General features: G+C 45.8%; 1 protein-coding gene across 4 annotated transcripts in view; it reads right to left on the bottom strand.

Moving 5' to 3' along the window:
- The window catches only part of NFAT5 (nuclear factor of activated T cells 5), a 276,432-nt gene that overhangs the window by 159,908 nt on the left and 88,922 nt on the right, over window positions 1–27,602 (bottom strand). For 2 of the 4 annotated variants that reach the window (XM_030204663.1, XM_030204664.1), the window contains 4 exons: window positions 26,839–26,900; window positions 25,826–26,378; window positions 22,546–22,738; window positions 11,385–11,575 (listed from right to left, as the gene is read on the bottom strand). In XM_030204663.1, coding sequence (XP_030060523.1) covers window positions 11,385–11,575; window positions 22,546–22,738; window positions 25,826–26,349 — 908 coding nt within the window. In that variant the 5' untranslated portion in view covers window positions 26,350–26,378; window positions 26,839–26,900. The remainder of the gene's footprint in view (window positions 1–11,384; window positions 11,576–22,545; window positions 22,739–25,825; window positions 26,379–26,838; window positions 26,901–27,602) is intronic. The other 2 variants (XM_030204661.1, XM_030204662.1) reach the window with 1 other exon arrangement.

The raw sequence follows: 27,602 nt of genomic DNA, 5'->3' as shown, positions 1-27,602 counted from the left end.
CTGCTGGATATGAGCAGAGAAGGAGAGAGAAGAGTCAAAGATGACCCCAAGGTTTCGAGCTGAGGAGACAGGGAGAATGAGAGAGCCATCAACAGAAATAGAAAACGGGGGGAGCGGGGAGGTGGGTTTGGGGGGGAAATGAGAAGCTCGGTTTTGATCATATTTAATTTCAGGTGGCGTTCAGACATCCAGACAGCAATGTCAGACAAGCACGCTGAAACTTTGGTTTGGATGCAAGGTGAGATATCAGGGGTAGAAAGGTAGATTTGGGAGTCATCAGCATAGAGATGGTAGGAAAAGCCATGGGTTGAGATTAATGAACCACGGGAAGAAGTGTAGATAGAAAAGAGGAGGGGACCAAGAACAGAACCCTGAGGTACGCTGACAGGCAGAGGGATAGAAGTAGAAGAGGATCCACCAGAGTGAACACTAAAGGTGCGGAGGGAGAGGTAGGAAGAGAACCAGGAAAGGACAGAGCCCTGGAATCCAAGTGAGGACAGGGTATCGAGAAGTATGCTGTGATCGACAGTGTCAAAAGCAGCGGAAAGATCAAGAAGAATGAGGATGGAATATTGACCTCTGGATTTAGCCAGTAAGGAGAAATGAGACCTTACCTGCTAATTTGCTTTCCTTTAATCCCTCCGGACCGGCCCAGGATTGGACTGATGGGTTGTGCTCGCCTACCAGCAGGTGGAGACTGAGAAAAAACTCTGACTCTAGATAGCCAATAAGAGCCCTGGTCATGTGACCTTAGCCTCAGTATTTGAATAACAAAGCAGAAAGGAAAGATCAGACCTATCTTCTATGCCATGAGGAATATAAGCAGCCAGAAAGCACTAGCAAACAAAACGTGCTTATCATACGGCGGAGCCGTGATCTTGGGCTCACCAACAACTCATTGTAGAGCTGAGGTATGGCCAACTATGTACAGATTTATGAGCATATAAATATACGAATTTATTTCACTGTGAAAAGATATAAACAGGAAAACTTGCAGAATATTTAAGATATAGCCTTGTAACTTGTAGAACCTTTAAGCATTTTCTTAAGACTGTCTAACTCACAGAAATCGCTCTGTAGACGACAGTTTAAAATCTGTACACAGTAAAGTGGAATATATATATTCTGAAAGATACCACGGGAGGGGCCTGGGCCGGTCCGGAGGGATTAAAGGAAAGCAAATTAGCAGGTAAGGTCTAATTTCTCCTTCCTTAGCATCCCTCCGAACCGGCCCAGGATTGGACTGATGGGACGTAACAAAGCAGTAGTCCTAAGGGAGGGACCCCCGCAAACCAGCGGTGAGCACTCTTGATGCGAAGACGGCCTCCTGACGACACTGAACATCCAGCCTGTAATGCTTAGAGAACGAATGAAGAGAGGACCATGTGGCCGCCTTACAGATTTCCGCTGGCGGAACCAAGGAGCACTCTGCCCACGAGGCTGCCTGTTCTCGAGTAGAATGAGCTTTAACCGTCTCCGGAACTGGTCTGCCTGATAAAAGGTAAGCAGATGCTATCATCTCCTTAATCCAGCGAGACAAAGTTGCCTTAGAAGCTGACAACCCTTTGCGGTGACCCGCAAAAAGAAGAAAGAGACGGTCCGAGCGACGGAAGTCTTCAGTAACCGCGAGATACCTTTTAAGGACTCTCTTAACGTCCAGAGTACGCAAGTTCCGCTGCTCCTGTGTTCCTGAGGCCGATCCCAGTACCGGGAGAAAAACCGACTGGGAGAGATGAAAACGAGATAGCACCTTAGGCAAAAAGGAAGGAACTGGCCGAAGGACCACGCGCTCTTTAGAGAATTCCAGGAATGGAGATCTACAGGAAAAAGCTTGCAACTCTGAGACCCTCCGAGCAGATGCAATAGCCACCAAGAACAGTGCCTTAAGCGTTAAATCCTTCAAAGAACAAGCTTGTAAAGGCTCAAAAGGAGGTTTTGTTAGAGTCGTGAGAACCAGATTGAGATCCCAAGATGGAAACACCGCCCTGACCGGAGGACGAAGAAGACTTACCCCCTTCAAAAAACGGACCACATCGGGAAGGCTGGCGACAGACTTACCCCGAATGCGACCTCTGAAACAGGAGAGAGCTGCCGCCTGCACTTTGAGTGAAGAAAGAGAAAGTCCTTTATCAAAACCTCGCTGCAGAAAATCTAACATCTGAGCCACGGACGCCCGGAAAGGGACAACGCCCGCCTCTGCACACCAAGCCTCAAAAATTCTCCAAGTACGAGTATAGCTCAGAGAGGTGGAACGCCGACGAGAACGAAGCATGGTGGAAATCACAGGTGCTGAGAAACCCCTCTTAGCTAACCGGGCTCGTTCAAGAGCCAAGCCGTAAGACAAAATCGAGCCGGATCTGGATGTGGTACTGGTCCTTGCACCAGCAAGTCCTTGTGCACGGGAAGCTGAAGAGGAACCACTGCCGACAGACGTTGGAGATCCGCGTACCAAGGACACCGAGGCCAGTCTGGAGCCACCAAAATCACTGGCCCCTCGTGTTCCTCGATCCTCTGTAGGAGACGACCTATTAGAGGCCATGGCGGAAACGCATAAAGAAGACCGGAGGGCCACTGCTGTAACAGAGCGTCTACCCCTGCCGCTCTGACATCCCTGCGGCGACTGAAGAACCGAGGGACCTTGGAGTTGAGCCCTGAGGCGAACAGATCCAGAACTGGAGTGCCCCAGCGTTGCACTATGCAGTGAAAGGCCTGATCGCTGAGAGCCCACTCCCCGGGATCGAGAGTGTGTCGACTGAGAAAGTCTGCCCGCACATTGTCGACCCCTGCTACATGCGAGGCTGATATGGCGGAGAGGTGAACCTCCGCCCACGCGAGGAGACTCTCCGCTTCTTGATACAAGAGATGACACCTCGTTCCTCCCTGGCGGTTGATGTAGGCCACTGCCGAGGCATTGTCTGAGAGAACTCGTACCACCTTGCCTACTAGGAGATGACCAAAGTGCTGCAGGGCTAACCGAATCGCCCTGGTCTCCAAGAAATTGATGGATTGAGCTGCTTCCAGCGGGGACCACAGCCCCTGGGTCCACTTGTCCAGGCAGTGAGCTCCCCAGCCCCGGAGACTGGCATCTGTTGTTAATGGTATCCACCGAGGAGACTCCAACGGCATTCCTGCCGAGAGATTCTTCATCCATAGCCACCAGCAAAGAGAGCTGCGTTCTGGATGACGGAGTAACAACTTCATCGTGAGAGGATGTCGCTGAGAAGACCACCGGGAGAGCAGGGACCACTGAAGAGACCTCATGTGCAATCTGGCCCAGGGCACTACCTCTATTGTTGCTGCCATCGAACCGAGAACCTGCAGATAATCCCGAGCCGACGGGGTTTTCTGATGAAGTAATCCCAGAACCTGAGACCTGAGCTTCAAGACTCTTCCCTGCGGGAGGAAAACTCGACCCTTCTCTGTATCGAAGGTGACTCCCAAATACTCTAGCGACTGAGAGGGAACCAACCGGCTCTTGGCCAGATTCACTACCCAACCTAGGGACTGCAAGAAAGCTACCACTCGCTGAGTGACCTGACAACTCTCCTGATAAGACTTCGCTCTGATCAACCAGTCGTCTAAGTAAGGATGAACGAGGATTCCCTCTTTCCTGAGAGCCGCTGCCACCACTACCATAACCTTGGTAAACGTGCGTGGAGCCGTCGCGAAACCAAAGGGCAGAGCTCGAAACTGGTAATGCTTTCCTAGGATGGCAAAGCGCAAGAACTGGTGGTGAGCCGGACATATCGGGATATGCAAATAAGCCTCTGTGAGATCTAATGCTGTTAAATACTCTCCTTGGCGAACTGCCACTATGACGTAGCGAAGAGTCTCCATACGAAAGCTTGTGACCTTGAGCGCCCGATTGACAGCCTTGAGATCTAAAATTGGCCGAAAAGCATCTTCTTTCTTTGGGACCACAAAATAAATTGAATAGCGACCCCGCTTCTGCTCCGAGGGAGGAATTGGATAAATTGCTTGAAGATCTAAGAGCCTCTGCAGAGTCTCCCGAACCGCCCGCGCTTTGCAGCGAGAGCGACAGGGGGACTCCAGAAAGGCTTCTGAAATAGGCCTTGCGAACTCTAAGGCATAACCGTCTCGAACAACGTCCAAGACCCACTGATCCGAAGTAATGTGGACCCACCTCTGATAGAACTGTGAAAGACGAGCTCCCACAGGGACCAGTGGAGAGTCCTTCGCACCTTCATTGGGAAGCACGAGACGGGGAGCGAAAATTCGCGGAAGAAAATCTACCTGCTCTTCGGTAACCCCGAAAGGACTGAGTTCTGTTAAAAAATCGAGACCTCTGCGTCTGAGGACCCCTATCAGATAGAAATCTACGGAAAGGACGAATACCATGACGACCAAACAAAGCACCCCGACTAGGCAGCCGAGGCCTATCTTCCGGGAGACGAGGAACTTTAGCATCACCTAGAGACTGCACCAACTTATCCAATTCCTCTCCAAACAAGAAAGAGCCCCGAAAAGGGAATCTACTTAACTTAGATTTAGAGGCTGCATCCGCCGACCACCCTTTCAACCAGAGGGAGCGATGTGCAGCGACCCCCAAGGCCAAGGACTTAGAAGATGCCCTCAACAGATCATATAGGGCATCGGCTAAAAGGCAGAGCCCGTCTCAATCTTGGCCACTTCTACATCAATAGCACCTAGATCATCAGAAGATCTATCCAAAACTCTTTCCGCCCAACGAAAACAAGCTCTGGCCACCAAAGAACCACAGATGGCCGCCTGCACTGCCAGAGAAGAAACATGAAAACTATTCTTTAGAAGAGTGTCTAGCCTCCTATCCTGAGCATCCCGCAGAGCAGTCCCTCCATCCACAGGGACCGTATTGCGCTTAGTAACCGCCGAGACCACGGCATCCACCACGGGAAGCTTAAGCAGAGCTCCATCCGCCTCCGGGACAGGATAAAGCCGATTCATAGATTTGGAGAAACGAAAAACGGCATCCGGAGCCTCCCATTGTGCCTTAATAACCTCCCAAATATCCTGATGCATAGGGGAAGTTTTAGAGGAAGACCTAGATCCCTTTATCAAAACATCAATCTTCCTCACCTCTGAGACAGGGAGAGGATCCTCAAAATGCAACGTTGAGGCTACCATGGAAATAAGTTCCTGCAAGTCCTCCTTGTGGAACACTCTAGCCACCGAGGGATCCTCCCCCTGTGACAAGGGCACTGAGTCTGAATCCAAGGAGGGAAAATCCTCCCAAGAAGGATCTGCTAGGTCCTGAAGACCCTCTTCTTCCTCTAAAAGGGGCATATCCAGATCCTGGTGAGAAAAAACATCCAACTGTGAGTCCCAATCCCTAGGTCTCTTGGGAGGGAGAACAGAGCTAACAGGATCCCCTGGCGCTGCTGCTCCTGCCTTGTCCTTCTGCATAAGAAAAGCGCGGTACATCTGCAGCACAAACTCAGGAGGAAATCCCCCTGCCTGAGTGCCTGCAGCCTGCACCATCGCCTCTGATTCTGGATTCCCTAAGGCCCCTGAAGTGCAGGAAAGAGACTGACCCCCCGAAGGAGAAACCGGAGGAGGAACCAAAATGGCCGCCGTTCGCGCCAAACCTCCAGCACCACCCCCCGATACCGCGCCTGAGGCCTCCGCACTCAGCGGCAAAGATAACGAGGGAGAAGGAAGAACCGCTGCACTGGCCCCCGAAACCGACGAAGGGACGGAGGAATCATGTGTTGTGCAGTACTTACAAGCGCCGGAGGAATTAACTCCCCGACGCTGACATACAGAACATCGTTTCAACTTTTCCGACATATTGAAGTAAGACACGTGCACGCGGTTCGCGCGGGAGCCTTTTTTTTTTTAAATGCTCCCCAAGAAAAAATAGCGATAGCTTCAGCAAAATAAACAGAAATAAATTCTGGCCCCAATCAATAGACTGCAAGTTCTACTTAGGCTGGCTGTTTGTCTTAGAGCTCTTTTCTTTTTTCTTTTTTTTAACAGCTGCCTCAAACAAAGCTCAATGCTCGTTAGGTCAGAGGGGAAAAAAGATTCCTCTTTTAAATTACACTGGCTGCCTCTCCCAAAGGCGAACACCTTTCCTCAGAAAGGGTGGCCCTTCCCTCTTATTTCTTTTTTTTTTAAGTATATATTTTTAATAATTATCACTGCACAGGAGGGAGATGGGGAGGAAGGGGGGAGGGACTCGGGACACCCGAGTGTAACACCCCAGAGGCTACAAATAATGATAAAAATCTGGGAAAAGCCTCTAATCAATACTTCTCAGGCACAGAAAAGAAGATACACAGAAAAGAAACCTATATATTAGAGAAGAGACTAATGGGCTCGCTTCCTACCTGCTGGGAGACTGAGAAAATACTGAGGCTAAGGTCACATGACCAGGGCTCTTATTGGCTATCTAGAGTCAGAGTTTTTTCTCAGTCTCCACCTGCTGGTAGGCGAGCACAACCCATCAGTCCAATCCTGGGCCGGTCCGGAGGGATGCTAAGGAATAGGTCATTGGAGACTTTAGTAAGCGCAGTTTCGGTTGAGTGGAGAGGGCGAAAACCAGATTGTAGTGGGTCAAGAATAGCATGTGAGGAGAGAAAAATCAAGGCAGCGGCGGTGAACAGCACGCTCAAGTAATTTGGAGAGAAAAGGAAGGAGGGAGATGGGTCGGTAATTAGAGGGACAAGTAGGGTCGAGTGAAGGCTTCTTAAGGAGAGGTGTGACCACAGCATGTTTAAAGGCAGCAGGGACAGTCGCAGTGGAAAGTGAGAGGTTGAGAATGTGACAGATAAAAGGAATAAGAGCAGGAGAGATGGCATTAAGAAGGTGGGTGGGAATGGGATCAGAGGAACAGGTGGTACATTTTGAGGAAGAAAGGAGAAGTGTAGTTTCCTCAATAGTAACTTCAGGAAAGGGAATGAGGGGAAGGAGAGAGAGGGGAACGGACTAGTGGAGGGAGAGGTGGTGAGGTAGAGAAAGCAAGGTTTATCTTTTGAATCTTGTTGTGAAAGAATTCAGCAAGGGTCTGAGGAGATAATGAAGGGGGAGTTGGGGGAGGGGGCACCTTGAGGAGAGAGTTCAATGTGGTGAAGAGAAGTCGAGGATTAGAGCCAAGAGAGTTGATCAGTTGGATATAATAATCCTGTTTGGCACGTAAAAGAGCAGATTGGAAGGAGGTCAGCTTGAACTTAAAGTATAAGAAATCAGCAAGGGCCCGAGATTTCCGCCAGAGGCGTTCGGCGGAGTGGGTACAGGAACGTAGGTAGCGGATATTAGAAGTCAGCCAAGGTTGGGGTTTTGTACGCCTTACAGGGCGGGTCATCAAAGGTGCAAGAGTGTCTAAGGCAGAGGATAGAGTATTGTTGTAAGAAGAAACAGCCTCGTTGACAGACGTGGATGGTGCCACAGTAGAGAGGAGGTTTGAAACATGGGAGGATAGAGATGAAGGGTCAATATCGTGAAGATTCCTAGATAAATTAGATAAGATAGGACGGGACTGGGAGGGAGGAGATTTAAGTGTGAAAGTTATAAGATGGTGATCAGAGGAGGGAAGATCAGAGGCAAGGAAACTAGAGGGTGAACAGCTGGAGGAGAAGATGAGATCAAGACAGTGTCCATTTTGATGAGTGGGGGAGGTGGAGCATAGTTGGAGATTAAAGGAGGACGTTAAAGCGAGTAACTTGGAAATATAAGAGTTGGAAGGATCATTAGCAGGAATATTAAAGTCACCAAGGATGAGAGAGGGGGAGGAAGGATCATGGAAGAAGGCAAGCCAGGCGTCAAAGTCACTGAGAAAGGATGAAAGGGACTTATCAGGGGGACGATAAATGACCGCTATTCGAAGAGGCAGAGGAGAGAAAAGGCGGATAGAGTGGACTTCAAAGGAGGAAAAACAGTGAGATTGAGGTGGAAGAAGGGGTTGAAATCTGGAGGAGGGAGAGAGAAGTAGGTGAGTAAACTGATACATTAACTTACTGCCAACAGAAAAACCTTCCCCTGCTAGTCACTAGTTTAGACGGGGATCTAGCATTCGATCGGATACAATGGCCCTTTCTATTCGCAATTCTTTCTTACACTGGGGTAGAAGGGAGGTTCAAGCAGGCATTAGAGGCATTATATACTGACCCTAATGCAGCTCTCTTAGTAAATGGGGTCATAACATCTTTTCCTATTTTCTGAGGAACGCAACAGGGCTGCCCTCTCTCCCCACTGTTATTCATAATAGCCTTGCAACCCTTGCTTTGTACCATTAGAAGCTCAAATTTAGTGGAGGGGGTGAGTGTTAATGGCCAAAACTTTAAAGTCTTGGCATTTGCACGTGATCTGCTTCTGCTTCTTTGTAATCCTGTGGGATCTCTTAAGGAGTTACTGTCTCTTGTATGGGACATGGGCGACTATCAGGATTCAAATTAAATTGCTTCAAGTCCCAAGCATTCCGAGTCGAGACACCCGGCAGGGGCACTTTAAGTTGGGCGAATGACGCTATTACTTATTTAGGGGTCCATGTCCCAATTGTTCTCTCGGAGAGCTATCGAAGGAATATACAGCCCTTAATGGTGACTACCAGGAAAAAACTTGAAATGTGGAAGATGTTACCCTTATCCATGCTGGGTCAGATAGCCTTATAGTCCCGAGTGGCTGTATGTTCTTCAGATGCTTCCAATTTATAGTAGAGTGAAAGAAGAGAGAATGTTGAATAAACTGTTACAAACGTATTTGTGGAAGGGGAGGCATGCTCGCTTGCCCTTGGCTGTTTTGCAAAAGCCTGGAGTACATGGAGGGCTAGGAATGCAAAATGTGAGATATCTGAATGTAGCCTGCATCATGAGACACAACAATGATTGGTATAGAGCAAGAGGGGATTTCTCCACACCTGATCTGGAACCAAACTTACTTAAGAAAGACCACTTCAGTTGGCAATTACACACTATGCCGGTGCAAACTCCTCATATGTTGCATTGGAATCCCTTCCTGCAGGTGGCGAGGGCCACCTGGCGCTGGTTATGTAGGAGGCACCATGTCCCTGCTGCAGTATCCCCTTATTTAGACATCCAACATAATCCAGACTTCCCACCAGGTACAGACTCATCAGTATTTGCGAAATGGAGATCCAAGGGAATTTGCTACATATTTCAATTATTGCAGGATGACAGCTCATTGCAGCCCTTCTCTGACCTGCAGCAGACATTCATTGCCCTCCACAGATCACTTTGCTTACATGTAGCTACATCACTACATTAAAAGTCTCTCCTGGACAGATTTATGCGAAGAAGTGCAAGACACGATCAATGAAGCTTTGACACTGAACTCTCAAAATAGAGTGCCACTGACATATCATCACAGATACTTGCAGGACACAACAGAAGATATCAACCACACTAAGTTGGTGGCACAGTGGTCCACAGACTTACAAACTACCATTTTGGAGACACGTATCCAACAGACTCTTCTGAACATTGCACGCATTACTCCAGATGCCAGATTGTGGGAATTACAAGGACATATGTCTTTCTGCAGGCGACATTTGCAGTATCAGCATCGTGTCCCAAGTGTGACTATTACCCTTGCAATGTTAGGGCACATGTTTTGGGACTGTCACGAAATACAAATCTTTTGAAGACTGTACTGCAAACAATGATGTCCCAATGGGGCTGCACTTCAAAATTTAACGCCTACACTCCTGTTCCTAGACTACAATTTGCACCTGGTCTTGTATCATTTCTTCACAGATCAGTGTTAATTGCCAAGCGGCTCATACTTCAGCAGTGGAGAAAGAAAGCTCCACCTCTGTATTCTACTTGGCGCTCACAGATAACTCAGCTTTGGAGAGGATGGACGTGAAAGATATTGCCTCTACAACGGGAAGGAAATTTGGGAGAGATTTTGGTCCACACTCGGACTGATAGCTCATAGCCATGTTTTCAATTAACATGATTAACCAAACCTACATCCTATGTGGTTCTCTCTAAACTTGATACTCTTATTTGACACCTCTCAGAGATGGGAGGGGGGGGGGGGGGGAGGTAATAAAATTGTGGTTGAAAAGCAAGGAGAAATTAGATCTTATCTGCTAATTTGCTTTCCTTTAGTCCCTCCGGACCAGGATTGGACTGATGGGTTGTGCTCGCCTACCAGCAGGTGGAGACTGAGAAAAACTCTGACTCTAGAGAGCCAATAGGAGCCCTGGCCATGTGACCTTAGCCTCAGTATTTTCTCAGTCTCTCAGCAGGTAGGAGTGGAGCCCATTAATCTCTCTCTCTCTCTTTTTCTCTATAAGATATTCCAGATATATTTATAATACTTCTTCTGTGCTTGGAATCGTAATTAGAGGCTTGACAGGGTTTCTTTTCTTTCTTTGACAGCCTCTGGGGTGTTAAACTCGGGTGTCTCGAGTCCACCCCCCTTCCTCCCCATCTCCCTTGCTTAGCTGGGAAGGTCCCTTTCTCTGGAAAGGTGTACCGTCTTTGGGAGAGGCAGCCACTTTTAATAGGCAGCTGCTTTTAGAGAGTTAAATCAATTAAAAGAAAAAGAATTAATTCCATTGAAAGGAATTTAAAGAAAGTAGCTTTTGCTTTCCCCAGGCTTATAACGAGCAGGCAGCTCTTCTGTCTTTTTTCTGTTTGAACAGGCTTTATTTTCTTTTCTGGCTGAGCTGTTTAAAAACAAAACAAAAAAAAAACAAAGAGAAAAGACAGCGTCTGTGACCTTAATTATTTTCCTCTGTTATCTGGCGTTGTTAGCGGCGGTAGTTGTAAAAAAAAAAAAAAAAAAAGAAAGAAAAGAGGCACGAACTGTTTAAGCGTGCGCTCGCTCTTGGACGGGTCAGAATAGCTCGGGAGCTGTATTGCCAGTTCCTGTCGGGCCACGGCATCGGAGGGTATCTGTTTTCGGCGGCATGGATTTCCTGCTTCTTCGTCTCTCCGGTCAGTGGTTTTCTCCCCCGAGCTTTCTTCTTCTCCTTTCTTGGTTGGTACACTTGATGTATGATAAAATGTACATTAACATTGTTGATGCCTATGCAACTCCAGTTTTGTTTCAATAAAAAGGATTTATGTAAAAAAAAAAAAAAAAGAGAAAATTTGTTCATAGAAGTGAAGTTTGGATTTATCTGGTATTCAAGACCAGGAAAAAAAAAATAAACCCAACACACACATTTCTTTTGATATGCCCCAAGGATCTTTGGTCGTATATCAATTTAAGTAAAAATTTACAAGGATAACATTTTATTTAAGCTGTGCATATTGAAGTTTTTTCCAGGGCACTAAAAAACCAATGGGGCAAACTTTCACAAATTTCATCTGTGGTTAGCTATAAAAAGCAAATATACCCATAAGGAAACATTCACACACACAGTTTTCTTTCACACTAAAAAGATGTTAAACAAATAAAACTGGTCTACTTACGCTAACGTCATGTCATTACTAGGATCAAGGCCAACCTCGATAACTGTAGTGCCCTCAATGTCCACTTCTTTGCAGGGGGTAGTGTTTCGCCCTGTTACTCTACAAGCTTGATAGAATCCATGTGGCTTCACACGACCAGAGTCATTACCCACAAACACTTGCAGAATCACATGCTCATTATGACCTTCCAGCTGGAAGCAAGCAGAAGGAAAATGTGAACTGAAAGTTCAAATTATCTCCATTATATTTAAAATAAGCTGGACTGAGTACAAAGCCAAAAATAAACAAACAAAACAGCTCAACAGAACCATTCAGGACCTTCATTTTAGTTGGAGCAGAGCTCTGGAGATTATTTTACATTTCTATATTCTCGACTCTGTAAGGCACTTTGTTGCATATGCTTGCAAAAAGCAGTATAGCAAATTTTACAACAAAATAAAACTAATCTGTTGCTTGCATAAATGTAATGGGTTGAAGAGGTCAAGAGTTAGACAGTATCTTGTGTGAAGCTGCTCATGCAGAAGAGAGCTGTCAGACAAAAGCATTAATTAGTGGATAGGAAAATCCAAAACAGTCTCATTTAATAGCCAGATTCCTACCCTTGTGGGCTCTTTGGAGAGGGAGAATTAGATTGTAGGCTACTACTACTACGAAGATGTTGTGCCCATAAATGGAAAGATCTCCAGATTAGTCCCAAAATCTGAGTTTTAAGAATAGACTTCAGGCCCTGCAGCTTAAGCATCATCACCGAAGAGAGGAGTGGGCAAGGGGAAAGTAGGGTAAGAGAAGAGAGCAAAGGACATTGTCATATGCTCCTGCCATTAGTAATGCACCTGGCAAGGAGTGTTAAGTGGGGGAATAAATCAAGGGAGGAGGGAACTGAGGTAAGAATGGGGAAAGCAGGAGGAGGATGTATTAGTGGGAAGAGTAAGGAGAGTAAGAATGATAGAGAAGCAAAGGAAGGAGAAAGGTGAGAACAAAGGGGAGGGAAGGATAAAGATGGGAGGACAGAGAGGCAATGGTACAGCAAGAAAGACAGGCTGCTGAAAGCAATAAAGAGGAAGACCTGTGATAGAGGATGAGGAGGGATATTGACCTCAGCTAGGAATGCCATTGAGGCAAAAAGAAAGACACCAAAGAGAACCAGAATGAGCAAACAGAGACAAAAGGAAGGGGAAGGGAAATGGGACTTCATATACCGCCTTTCTGAGGTTTTTGCAACTACATTCAAAGCGGTTTACATATATTCATGTACTTATTTTGTGCCAGAGGCAAGGAATGAATGAGTTCAGGAAGGTGGATGAAAAGAAAGGGAGAGTAAGAGGATAAGGAATGGAGAACACAGGAAAGGGAGAGCAAGGAGGAGGAACTCAAAAATAGAGGAGAGAGAATATGAAGAAAAAAACCTTAAAATTATCTGCTGCTGACAGAAAAAGACATAACCAAAAAGAGAAGAGGACAATGGAGAGACAGGGGGAGAGAGACAAGGGTATAAGGCAGTGGTTCCCAAACCTGGTCCTGGAGGCACCCCAGCCAGTCAGGTTTTCAGAATATTCACAATGAATATTCATGAGATATTTGCATGCACTGCCTCCACCTCAAACAAATCCATCTCATAAATATTCATTGTGGATATCCGGAAAACCTGACTGGCTGAGGTGCCTCCAGGACCAGGTTTGAGAACCACTGGTATAAGGAAAGAAAAGATAAATGCTGAGTAAGATATCAAAACAGACACAGCAGAAGTTGGAAATTATTTTATTGGCCGACAGAGAATAATACTGTGGATTTGGATTTAGTTCATTGTTTTTCTCATTATTTCAAGGTAAGTTACATTCTAGTACAGTAGGTATTTCCTTGTACCCAGACAGCTTACAATCTAAGTTTATAACTGAGGCAATAGAGAGAGATCTTGAAACTGAGGGTGCCCTAATGTGAAGAATGATTTAGTATGTCTGTTGCTTTTCAGAGTCTCAAGAGTTCTATATGAAAAAGGTGCTTGACTGCCAGGCGTAAGATCTTCAGTCTAGACAGTTAGGCTTTTGGTTTATAGCATTATATAACACAATAAGAACTTATTCCTACTGAGAAAAATCTCTGCACGCAGACAGATGATGCAGTAAACTGTGCTAAGCTACAGTGTACCATTTCACTCTAGATTTCCTTTGTTAGTCTTACTCCCAATGCAGAAAGACTTCTAGCAAAGGAAAATCTGCAGTAAAAATAAAGATCACCCCCATGGATACGTGAATATGGAGTCCCCCAGGGATCCCCTCTCTCACCAACATTATTCAACCTAATGATGATACCGCTAGCTAAACTACTAGCCAATCAAAACCTCAACCCCTACATTTATGCAGATGACTTCAAAATTTACATCCCATTCAAACAGGATCTAAATGAAATCACCGACGAGATCAACCAAAGCCTCCAAACAATGCACACTTGGGCAAATGCATTCCAACTAAAACTTAACGCAGAAAAAAACACAATGTCTTGTACTCACCTCACAACATAACACAAAAAACTTCTCCACTATAATCATACCATACTGTTCCCTTCCTGTCTCAAAAAACTTGAAAATTCTTGGAGTCACCTTTGATCGAAACCTCATTCTTGATACCCACGTGAAAAACACGACGAAAAAGATGTTCTACACCATGTGGAAACTCAAAAGAGTAAAACCTTTCTTCCCGAGACACATCTTCCGTACCCTGGTACAGTCAATGGTAATTAATCATCTGGACTACTGCAATGCACTCTATGCCGGATGCAAAGGACAATCAAAAAACTCCAAACTGCCCAGAATACGGCCGCCAGACTCATATTTGGAAAAACTAAATATGAAAGTGCAAAACCACTAAGAGAGAAACTTCACTGGCTCCCTACTTAAGGAACGCATTACGTTCAAGATCTGCACGATCGTACACAAAATCATTCACGCAGACGCCCCAATCTACATGCTAAACCTCGTAGACCTACCTCCCAGAAACGCCATAAGATCATCCCGCAAATTTCTCAACCTGCACTACCCCAGCTGCAAAGGACTTAAATACAAACTGATGCATGTCACTACCTTCTCTTACATGAGCACGCAGTTATGGAATGCATTACCTACAGACCTGAAAGCAATCAACGAAACAACTATCTTTCGAAAATCTCTGAAGACATTTATTCTTCTTCAACAAGGCCTACAATGAGAACCTATAGCCTCACTAAGTCAACTCACCAATCCACTCAATTATGAACGCCTACCCTCTATAACTACCCTAACCACTCTCTCCCTTCCGAATCACCACACATTACTAACTGTATCTGATATCCTGCAATGACAATGTTAACAAATCTATGTAAGCCACAAATAGATGGGGGAATGTGGGATACAAATGAAATAAAATAAAATTATGCTACATAAAGGATAGCAGAGTGGACATTCAAACTGCTGGGTAGGAAATTGCTCCTAATGAAAGGGAAAAGTAATCTTTCCGTGGTTACATATTCTATACAGGTACATATTTTGTACCTGGTGCCCAGAGTCACAAGGAGCTGCGGTTGCCAGGGTCCTCCACCCAAAAGACTGTGCTGAAACTTTGCATATTGTTTCCACTCTACCCTTAATACTGAACCTTGATACCAGCTCAAGGCTTAAGTAAAGATGCAGCATGGGAGGAAAGGGGATCTGAGGTGGTGGGTCCCCAGACCCACAAAAATCTCTGGTGGCCCAAATAACTCCTGAATCCTCAACAATCCACCCTTGAAGATCTCCCTAATGGCCAGAATGGCCCCCTTGCACTTCCCACCCACACCACCACAAAATATACTGTGGTGGAGCCCCCTGAGCCTACATCCAGAGTTTGGAGTCAGGCATGATGCCCAGTTGGCTCCTGCCTCTGTTTCACCATCTTCGAAAATGGCAGTGCCTGACCCCATAAATGCACTGGGACATATGGCATGAGGTCATTCAACCAAATAAGGGAATCATTACTACTACTACTTATTTCTATAGCGCTACTAGACATACGCAGTGCTGTACACTGGACAGGAAGAGACGGCCCCTGCTCGACAGAGCTTACAATCTAATCAGGACAGACCAACAGGACAAATAAGGGAATTACTAAGGTGGGAATGATAAAACTTGGGTACTGAACAAGTGAGTAAGGGTTAGGAGTTAAAAGCAGCATCAAAAAGGTGAAATTAGATCTTACCTGCTAATTTTCTTTCCTCTAGACCCTCCAGACCGGTCAAGACGCGTGGGTTATGTCCTCCTACCAGCAGAGGGAGACTGAGAAAACACTAAGCTTTTGAAGCCTGTATATATAACCTGTGCAGAACCTCCACTAGCCAGTATAACCCTGACAAAGCAGAGAAACAAAAAACACTAACAACAACTAGCAACCCTGTACGTGGTCACAGTAAACTGCAAAAACAAGAAACATCTTCCGCTTGCTCTTACGGAAACATGTTCCTTTGCCTTTGATAAAACAGTTGGGCTTCTACAGGTGGACTATCAAAGAAGAGCCCCACCTGTCCCGGACTCCTATCACAAAACAGAAATAAACAGTCTGCAATTAGAGAAACAACAATCTACAGCAGCCAAGAATTATCCAACAACACACCTCCTGGCCTCCAATACAGACAGGGCGGGCTCTTGACCGGTCTGGAGGGTCTAGAGGAAAGAAAATTAGCAGGTAAGATCTAATTTCACCTTCCTCAGCGACCCTCCAGACCGGTCAAGACGCGTGGGACGTACCAGAGCAGTAACTAACTTACGGGAGGGACCTACTAAGGCCAGAGGTCAAAACTGCTGCCCCAAAGCGCACCTCGTCCTTTGCATGCACAGGAATCCTATAATGCTTCACAAAGGAATGCAACGAAAACCAAACCGCAGCCCAACAAATATCTAACAGAGAAATCATACTATTCTCCGCCCACGAGGCTGCCATTCCCCTAGTGGAATGAGCAGACCAGCCCCTAGGCACCACAGGACCCTTCACCAAGTAAGCAGATGCAACCGCCTCCTTCAACCACCGTGCTATGGTCACCTTAGGAGCCGCTGCACCCTTCTTTGGGCAACCATGAAGAACGAACAAACGGTCAGAGGCTCTGAAGTCCTGAGTTCCAGAGAGATAACAACTCAAAACTCTCCTGACATCCAGCTTGGCAATACCACGCTGCTCCGAATCTCCAGCCATATCACCCAACACTGGCAGAGAGATGACCTGATTAACATGGAACTCGGAAACCACCTTGGGCAAAAAAGGAAAGCACCGTCCGCAACGAAACCTTTCCCTCAGAAAGGACAAAAATGGTTCCCTACAAGACAAAGCCTGAAGCTCTGAAACACTCCGTGCTGAAGTAATCGCCACCAACAAGACCGTCTTTAAAGATAAATCCTTACAAGATGCCGATACCAGCGGCACAAACGGAGGCCTGATCAAAGCATCCAAAACTAGCTTCAAATCCCACGGAGGCACCATCCGTCACTGAGGTGGACGCAGCAACTTAACACCCTTCAAAAAACGCACTACCTCAGGCACAGACGCGAAGGACTTTCACTGAAGCTTCCCACGAAAACATGACAAAGCTGCCACCTGAACCTTCAGTGTAGACAAGGCCAGACCCCTATCAACACCATCGTGCAAAAATTCCAAAACTTCCGCCACCGAAGAGCGAAACGGCCGAACTCGATGGTCTTCACACCAGTGCTCAAAGATTCTCCAAACCCGGACATACGCCAAGGAAGTGGATCGTCTACGGCAACTCAACATCGTAGCAAAGCCACTGGACGAAAGCCCCTTCTTCTTCAACTTGTGCCGCTCAAGAGCCAAGCCATAAGCGAAAACCGAGCCAGATCCGGCATGATTATCGGGCCTTGACACAGAACTGATCCCAACAAAGGCAGGGCCGCCGCCCCTGCCAACCGCACCAGGTCTCCGTACCATGGTCGATGCTGCCAATCCGGAGCTACCAGAATCACCCGACCGAAGTGATGTTCGATGCGCTATATTACTCGACCGACTAACAGCCACGGAGGAAACACATACAGTCACTCCCGAGGCCAAGGCAACAGAAGAGCGTCGATTCCCTCCGCTCAAGGGTCTCTTCAGCGACTGAAAAAAAAAAAAAAAATCTCTGAACTTGCGCATAGCGAGCCGTTGCCCTAAGATCACCGAAAGTCCCCAGACCGACACAACTCACTGGAACACTGACCGAAGAAAAGACCACTCTCTGGGATCTAGAGTGTGCCTGCTGAGATAATCTGCATCTATGTGACCTACCCCGGCCACATGCGCTGCCAAGAGAGCCTGAAGATGAGTTCAACTGCGCCGCCAAGGCTCTTCGTCCCCCCTTGACGGTTGACATATGCTACTGCCATGGCATTGTCACAGAGCACTCGGACTGCCTTGTGGCGAACCACCGACGTCAAGGCCTGGAGCACCACCCGAATGGCCCGAGTTTCCAGCCGGTTGATGGACCACTCTGCTTCTGCCCGAGACCACCGGCCTTGAGCTACCTGACCGAGACAATGTGCCCCCCAACCTTGCAGACTGGCATCCGTGACCATTACCAGCCCCTGTGGGGACTCCAACGGCATTCCTGTTCCCAAATTGCACGGGTTGAGCCACCAGCGGAGACTGAGACGAGGGGCCACCGACAGCGGACAACACATTTCCAAGTCCTGCGACAGAGGGGACCAACGACTGAACAGAGCTGACTGTACCTGACGCATGTGCGCCCTGGCCCACGGAACTACCTCTATGGTCGCCGCCATCAGGCCCAGGACCTGACGATAAGTACGGGCCGTCGGCGCCTTCTCTGCAAGGAACCGACAAATCGGACCCTGTAACTTGGAACCAAAAGGCTGCACGAAGGAAAGTGAAGATAAGCTTCCGTCAAATCCAGGGAAGTGAGAAACTCTCCTTTCCAGACCGCACCAGTGACCGACTGCAACGTCTCCATCCGGAAAGAGGGCAGCTTGAGTGCTGCATTGACCCTTTTGAGATCTAAAATGGGACGAAAAGTGTCCTCTTTCTTGTGGACCACAAAATAGATCAAATAGCACCCTAAGCGTTGCTGATCTGAAGGAACAGGAACCACGGCTCCCAACGCGAGCAGCCACCGCAGAGTGTCCCTCACTGCTGCCCTCTTGCTCCAAGACCGACAGAGGGATTCCAGAAACACTTCGGGAGAACAGCTCTCGAATTCCAGCGCATATCCGCCTCGAAACACCTTGAGAACCCACTGATCTGACCTGATTTGGGCCCAGCTCTGGTAAAACAGACTCAGCCGAGCCCCAACATGCACCAGAGCCTGAGCCCGCACACCTTCATTGGGAATTGTGGCCTGAATACTAACCTCCTGCGGAAAAGCCACGCCCTCCGCGACGATTCTCACGAAAGAACTGTGCGCGCTGGAAAAACCGACCCCTAGAGGTCCTACTACTATTAAACATTTCTATAGCACTACTAGACTTATACAGCGCTGTCCAAATTAACATGAAAAGACAGTCCCTGCTCACCAGAGCTTACAATCTAAATTGGACAGACAGACAGACAGCTAGGGGTAGGTCCCACTCGATCTGCCCCGGCCTATACCGCTGAGCCTCCCTAAACCGTCCTCGAGAGGAACTAGTTCTGGCCCCTGCCTTGAACCGAAAATCTGGAAGCCATAGAACCTTGGTATCACTAAGACCTCACACTAACTTGTCCAAATCTTCTCCAAAGAGCATAGCTCCCTTAAGTGGCAGAGACCCACAACCATAGCCATATTTTTTGTCTGAAGTAGGCAACAAATCATAAAAGCCTCAGACAAAAAGGATGAACCCATGTCCAAGTCGGCTAACTCCTGACCCCCAGAAGAACCAACATCTACCGAATCATCCAGGAGCTTCTCGGCCCAACGAAAACATGCCCGAGCTACCAGACCCCCACAAACCGAGGCCTGCAGGGCTAGAGCCGACAAAACAAAACTACGCTTGAGAAAAGATCCCAACTTCCTATCCTGAGGATCACGGAGGGCCGTTCCTCCATCAACCGGGATAGCCGTAGCTATAATTACTGCCGTCACTACTGCATCTACCGTGGGAGCCTTAAAGGAATCCCTATCGTCCTGAGGGAGGGGATAAAGCCTCGCCATTGCCTTTGCCACCTTACACGGCAAATCCCATTCCTGACAAATCATCTCCCGGAGATCCTTGTTCATAGGGAAGGATCACGCCTGACGCTGAATGCCCTTCACCAACGGATCCTGGACAGTTTCCCCCAAAGCCACCTCAGGACCAAACTGAAGGGTGGACGACACCTGATCTATGAGTTCTGACAGCTCATCTCTATGGAAAATCCGCACTATTGAAGGATCCTCTCCAGGAATCCACCAATCCTGCTCCTGAGAGCCGTCAATTCCATCTGACTCCCCCAGATCACTAAGCACAGCTTCTGCAGTTACAGGAGAAAAACATTGCCTGTCCTCTGACCACTCTAACCGTGGTCTCTCAGCCAAGACGGAAATAGCCCCCTCTTCCAATTAGGGGGGGGGGTCCCGATCTCCAGGCCTGATACCGCGTCCAGACAAAATCTGGAGGAAAGCCCACCATTCCTGGACCGTCATTAGGCCCTTTTGTGCCAAAAACGGAGGCCGCAGGCCCAAAAACAGCTGGCTCCACGGGCCGCGTCAGACTCAAGATGGCGGCTGTTCCCGCCGAAACTGTTCCCGCTGACAGCGGCCCTGCCTACGCTCCCGCTGACCCAGAGACTCCCGACACCATCGATCCCTCCGCGGTCAAGTCGGGGGGTGCCGCAGCCACCTTTATAGGTGCACCGCAAAGCTACACTGAGCACCCGGCGCCTCTACCCCTCACCACGAGCACGCGCGACATCGGAGGAGCTGGGCCGCCATAAACCACGAGGGAAGGGAAAAGCTTCCGCAAACGCGCCAAACCAAAAACTCACTCACACTGCAAAAGCACTGAAGAAAGCGCTGCTCTCTCGTTCCAGCAAGGAATCGAAACCCCCGTTCAGTCCGCTGAAAATAAAGAAATAAATGCCCTTAAAGGCACAGTACTCTAATTCTGGCATCTGGAAATTGTAAGGCACTCAAGGCTACAATACTGAGAAAGCAGCCGAGGCACAAAGCTGCCAAGCAAAATGAAATAGAATAACTGACCTTAAAGGCACAGTACTCTAATTCTGGCATCTGGAAATTGTAAGGCACTCAAGGCTACAATACTGAGAAAGCAGCCGAGGCACAAAGCTGCCAAGCAAAATGAAATAGAATAACTGACCTTAAAGGCACAGTACTCTAATTCTGGCATCTGGAAATTGTAAGGCACTCAAGGCTACAATACTGAGAAAGCAGCCGAGGCACAAAGCTGCCAAGCAAACAGAAATAGAGAGCAGCACAGGGGGAGGGACCCAAACATAGGTGTAACACCCCAGGGGGAAAAACTGGGCCCCACCAGACCCAGGGCCCCAAAGCACTATTTTTTTTTTTTACACACACGTACAGGGTACTGCAACAGAATAAAGTTTGGAAGGAAAAATCCTACGACCCAATGACAAACTACCTCACCAGATTATTGGAGACTGCACAGGCTGTCAACTGCTACCTCTGCTGAGACTGAGAAAATACTGGCTAGTGGAGGTTCTGCACAGGTTATATATACAGGCTTCAAAAGCTTAGTGTTTTCTCAGTCTCCCTCTGCTGGTAGGAGGACATAACCCACGCGTCTTGACCGGTCTGGAGGGTCGCTGAGGAAGGTGGGCTTTTAGCCTAGATTTAAAGACGGCCAGAGATGGAGCTTGACGTACTGGCTCAGGAAGTCTATTCCAGGCATATGGTGCAGATGGGGAGGAAGGGGGGTGGACTCGGGACACCCGAGTTTAACACCCCTGAGGCTGTCAAAGAAAGAAAAGAAAGGAAAATCTATCAAGCCTCTAAATGAGATTTCCGGCACAGAAGAAACAGTATAAAAATATGTAATATCTTAAAGAGAAAAAGAGAGACTAATGGGCTCACTTCCTACCTGCTGGGAGACTAAGAAAATACTGAGGCTAAGGTCACATGGCCAGGGCTCCTATTGGCTCTCTAGCTTCAGAGTTTTTTCTCAGTCTCCACCTGCTGGTAGGCGAACACAACCCATCAGTCCAATCCTGGTCCGGTCCGGAGGGACGCTAAGGAATAAGGGAATTACTAAGGTGGGAATTATGAAACTTGGGTACTGAACAAGTGAGTAAGGGTTAGGAGTTAAAAGCAGCATCAAAAAGGTGGGCTTTTAGTCTAGATTTAAAGACAGCCAGAGATGGAGCTTGACGTACTGGCTCAGGAAGTCTATTCCAGGCATATGGTGCAGCAAGATAAAAGGAACGGAGTCTGGAGTTAGCAGTGGAGGAGAATGGGGCAGATAAGAGATGTACCCAGTGAACGGAGTTCCGGAGAGGAGTGTAGGAAGAGATAAGAGTGGAGAGGTACTGAGGAGCCTCAGAGTGAATGCACTTATAGGTCAATAAGAGGAGTTTGAACTGTATGCCAAACCAATCTGGCAGACTGGCCTCATGCTGTGCAATGGTGCATTAAGGATCTGAATAAGAAAACAGCCTTAGTAAAGGAAGTCCTAAATAGGAGTTGTGGCAGTCATCAGAGATCTCTTTACCTTTCAACACTCTTTAGTTTTGGATGGTTGGTTGGTTGGGGGGGGAGGGGGAGGGAGGGGGAGCTCCCAGTCACTGACTCCAGAGGTTCTAGGTTGGTCCCTAGATTCAAAAGAAATTTGTCAAAGCCCTCATATTCCACGACAAGCTCGATTACAGTCCCATTACTTTTAGGAAAAAGTTTGAATCACAGTATTCTGAAAAGATTTTTTATTGATGAATACTATTAGATTTCACTGGAACGAAGTACATGACTTGTGGGAATAGGATAGGACTTTGTGGGTACCAGTATTCTGTATTACTAAACTGTAGAGATTCCTCAAGTTGGAAAGAATATAATGAGAATTAACAGGATTACCAGATTTATTACATTTTTGCTTAATGTAAGGTACTCTGGTGTAAATGGCGGTATCTCATTTAAAGTAGTTTATCTTTATTTGTGGATTTTATGGGCACAGACTGCACTTGCAGTATGTCATGGAAATAGACTCAGTGTAAAGTTCCCAGGCGTATACCTTTACAGTTGGAAAGCCTTGCTGTGTCCGATCTTTTACTGAGCCACGGCTACCTTCAGTCAGGTACCGAGCACGATGCTGGGTCTCTGGTTGTACAATTATCTTCAGCTCTTTTCCTTCACTTTTACTAGGATACTGGCCACAGAGCATTGGGCTCTTCTTCCCTCCCAGTCCTTTCTGGCTGTCAAATGTTCTATGAAAACAAAGCATATCACTACAATGTATAACAGCATATTTTCCAACAAGACTGATTCAACAAATTAGGAGAAAATATAAAGAAAACAGAATTTACAATTTTCTATTTTTATCCAGGGGGTTCCCTCAGATGCACAAAATTGCTGGATAAAAGCTAATAAACTGTAAGTAGTACTCATCAGAGGTTAACGTTTACTGCATTCACAGTAATGGAAAGATGTGATCTCTCTCTAGTATGATAAGCTTCTAGGTTCACAATGCTTTGTATGTTTGGGTAGCTTGCCAGGTGCCCTTGACCTGGATTTGCTGCTGTCGGGGACAGGATGCTGGGCTCGATGGACCTTTGGTCTTTTCCCAGTATGGCATTACTTCTACAAGTATGTACAGGCCAGGAAGCCCCACCTGCAAAAATACTTGTTGGAGAAAAGAAAGATCCCTCCAGAGCTCAATGGTTAAAACTGGACCTGAGATGGTAAATTCAAGAAAACACATTTATGCCTCATGATTCCATCCAGATACCTGATCCACTTTGCCTCCACTTCCTCCCCTCTAATTCTCAGTTCTTTTATAGTTTCTCCATCCCCCCTGCCAATCCAGATAGTAGGCTACTCCTAGTGACTTTTCATCTGCTACCAGCTCACATTCTGCAACCCCCTCCTCTCCGCATCCCCACCCTCTCTCCCTCCAAAGAGACTTTGTACCCAGGGCAGTTGATCCTCCTCTCCTAGTTGTAGCCCCTAACTTTTCCAAATAATTGTTTCTTAAGGGTTTTTAATTTACTTCTCAAGCTGCAGCAGACTGCATAGGTTGGGGGAATAAAGGAAAAAAAAAAAAACTTCCCAGATAGTTGTGAATGAAGATTCAAAGTGCAAGACCCAAATCCTGGGTGTGACTATGCTGGAAACCCAAAGGAGCAGATCATGTAATGACACTAGCCAAAAGCAATTGGTCAAAGACATTTTTAAGTGCCAGCAATAATTATGTTACTTTAGACTGCAGTGTGTCATAAAATCATTAGCATATTATCAGGGTATTCCTCTTTAATCACTAAACATATTGCACTATCCAAGTAACTCAAAAGAAGATAATTATTCTGATCAGAAGTGCAGATGGAAAATGCTTCAAAGTAAAAGCAGGGAAAACGCGCCTGCATATGCAATGACATCTCACTCAAACAACAGTGAGCTAATAAAATCAAATTCAAATCTGCAGTCAGTAATACAAGCCAATGAAGGCTGTAACCTCAAGCCCCAGGTTCATTTCTCTTCCCTTCTACATAAGGTGTCGCTATAAGCACAGTAATTATTTTGTATAGTACTGAATTAAATGTATAAAACCATAACTGATGCAAAAGTTTAAAAAAAAATCAATAAAATCAAAGATAGCATGGCTGCTGAATAATCGCTTTGTGCTACCCTTTTCTCCTTCTACAAACAGCAGCCCAGCTCCAAAGGTAAGGAGGTTTCTCCTCTCTCCTCCTGTTGGTTCCTAGATCTGACCAGACTGGAATAAAATGGCTTTTAACTTCCACACTAGGAAGCAGACTCTGCCACAAAAAATAATCACCCACTTTCTTTAATGCCCAGTGTATTTCTCTTGGATAAGGGATATTGCCCAACAGTGGAGCTTGTTGCTGCTTAAGAAATACAAAAGAATAGTGATATTTTGTGACAGAAACTAGTCTCATTTTCCTCCTCACCCCACAACATCCCCCAAATAAGAGAAACTCCTTAATAAATTAAGTGCACTGTATCCAAAAGTACTTAAGGCTGGATTCCCAGATTCCTTGCTGGTACATTTTGTGCCACCACCCAAGACAGGGTTTAGTCTGAGTCACATACACATTTGTTTTTCTGAAATATGTTAATTTCAGTCTTTTAACTATCATTTACACTCTGATACAACACATTTTAGAAGATACTTAGGTTGCTTCTTTTCTGTATATGGTTGTGTGTAACATTCTGAATAAAACAGAGTTTTTGCCATATTACTTCACTCAGATACAAGTTCGGCAATGCTTGTGTGTTTATGTACTTACATGTAGAAATATTTCTATATATACACAACTGCATGGACTAATAAGGCAACCACACTATAGTTACAGAGGATAAATCGGCAGTATGAATTGAATTAAATACGTCAGATAACTGCACTGTGACAGAAAACTGGATCCTTTGCAGGTTATAGACCAACATAAGAATTCTCCAAAGATGTGTTACATGCGCTTTCAAGACCCCATAGATTACTTCTGAAGATATCTCTGAAGGATGCCCGAAGAAGGAACCCAAGTGGTCTTGAAACCTCATGTGCACCCAATTTTTGGATAATTCTTCAGTTGAGCCAACAAAAAGTAGCAGAGCCCCCAGAGAATCCAGAGAATTACTGACTGCTGGTAATGTTATCAAGAAAACAGTTCAAAATCAAATATATTAATTTTCATAAGATAATATTAACAAGTGTGGACCACAGGAAAAGAATTGAGAGTTATTTCTGAAAACCATGCATTTGCATGAAAAATAGTTCAGCATGTCTAGGCTCACCACCCCCTCCACCCCCCCCCCCCCCCCCCCCCCCCCCCCAACACTAGAGTTTTGTTTATAAAGAACGTACACACCGCTGAGATCCTCACATAAAACCAGGTGTGCAGGACTGGAGTATTCTTTAATATATTACAGCTCATATTTATGTATATTCTGCTGTTACACAAAGTCTTAAGAGCTTTTAAAATCATTCAATACTGCAGGCAATTTACCACTCCAGAGGTTTTCAACGCATTCCTCAGGACACACTCAACCAGTTAGGTTTTCCAGATACCTGAATGAATATACATGAGTTAGATCTGCAAAGAATGAAAACCTGACTGGCTAGGTATGTCCCGAGGACTAGGTTGAGAACCCCTGATTTACACTCAAGATCCAGGAAGATTAGTAAATCTCTCATTACAGTTTTGTAATTTTAAAGTCACAGAATTGCTATCTGCTACACCTGTACGTGGGAACCTGAACAGCATGTTTGCTAAAACCAAAAGGAACATATAGGGCAGTTTTGTCACATGAAATAGAACATGAAAAATATAAATACCAACCCATTGCTTGCTTGAGCGTTGCTTTTGTTATCCGAGGAGAGCTGGGAAAGCACATAGTGAGGCCCTCTAGCACTGTCAGCATCAAATACATCCAAGTTGGATTCTTCAGCATCTCGGTGTTTGACTCCAGGCCTCTGCTTTGAATTACGCTTTCGTGACTTACGTGGCACCTCTGTATTATCATTGTAGGAACTGGTGCTCATATTACTGAAGTTGGACGTGGATTCCTCCATCCATATACTGCTCAACTCGGAATCCAATCCACCCCCCTCATCTTGGCAGGACATCTGACTGTTATCCAACAAGTCCTCAGGTGGTGGTGAGATATTCAGGACTGTCCATCTCTGTGGCATGGACTGGTGCTGCCGGACTGTGTTACTGGTTAACTGCTTTTCACTTACCCCATGGTTACTTACCTCCACAGCTGTGCAGCTCTCCACTTGCATAGCTCTGGAGTCTGTGACTGAGGTAGAGTATATGGTATGGCTGGAAATGGTGGTAAAGGAGCTGCAAGCGCCGCCCATGGAAGAAGAGGAGGAAGATGAAGATGCATCTGTGGTGTACAATTTCAAAGTAAATACACAGATTTTCACCTGCACTGGCTAGCAGTCCCATTGAAATTAGGTATTCTGAGAACAGAATTTTTCCCCAAATGAATATTTGGAATTTGATAAGTTTTAGAATGCAAATGCTTCAAGCATTACAAAAAGCCTAATTGATAAGTTTGGTATACAAGGGGTCAAATAGTATTTTTTTTTTAATTTTGCTGTGTAGCAATCAATTATAAAATGTACCCTTAATATTAGTCTTTAAAAGGCTGCAAGCAAATAAAAGAGCTTTCTTTGCCTTCAGTAATTTCATTTTGGCTTTTATTATTTTAACTAAAAGGTAACCTCATTGCAAAAATGTATGCTTGTAGTCCACATTCAATGCCAATTAAAACATTCATCATAAAATATTTTTTGAAAGGTGGGACTTTGCTTAGCCACAAAATATTAAAGTAAGTTTCTAACCTATGAAGCAGAGAACTACAGGTCATTTTTAATGCAGACACTCCCTGCTTCAGAGGCAATTCCTGGAATAAAAATATGAGAAAATAAATGAGAAACAGCTGCTGATTATTCCAGATATCAATTTTAAAAATGAGAAAAATAATTAAAAAGGAATATAAAATAAGCTGAATTGAAGGCAAAACGGAACTGATACTAGTCAGTGTCTTCCAGTTTACTATTAAGCCTCGAAGAGGTGAATTGGGTTTGGTTTTAAGCACATTAGACACTAGAAACCAAACACGATCTTAAGCCCTAAGCCACTCACACTTCACTGAAAGTTTGAAAAAAAAAAAAAAAAGGAGGTGGGGGGGGGGGGGGGGGGCTAAATGCACAAACACTGGACGTAACTTGTAGAAGTTAATCTCTTCCACAACTTTCCTAATTTAGCAAGAAAGCACTGTTATACTTTGTCTCCCCTCAAACTAAAATCAATTAAGCTATAACTCAAGGAATCAGGCTATCAATCTTAGGACTCTGGAGGGTTTTTAAAATCAGTTGATGGGTGGGAATAATTTTATTTTTTATGTTAATGTAGTGTTTTAAATGTATTTTAATTTTTGTGTATATATATCATTGTAAACCAATCATATATACACACGATGAATGATATATCAAGTCGATAAACAAAATGAAAATAAGGACAAAAGAATTAGGAAAAAAAGTTACAGTAGAGGCAAAACCCAATATTCTAGAATACCCTTAAAGACAGGAGCAGAGTTGAGTGA

Source organism: Microcaecilia unicolor, chromosome 5, assembly GCF_901765095.1.
Source record: "Microcaecilia unicolor chromosome 5, aMicUni1.1, whole genome shotgun sequence".
NCBI classification, from domain to species: Eukaryota; Metazoa; Chordata; class Amphibia; order Gymnophiona; family Siphonopidae; genus Microcaecilia; species Microcaecilia unicolor.
This window is presented reverse-complemented; position numbering and strand designations above follow the sequence as displayed.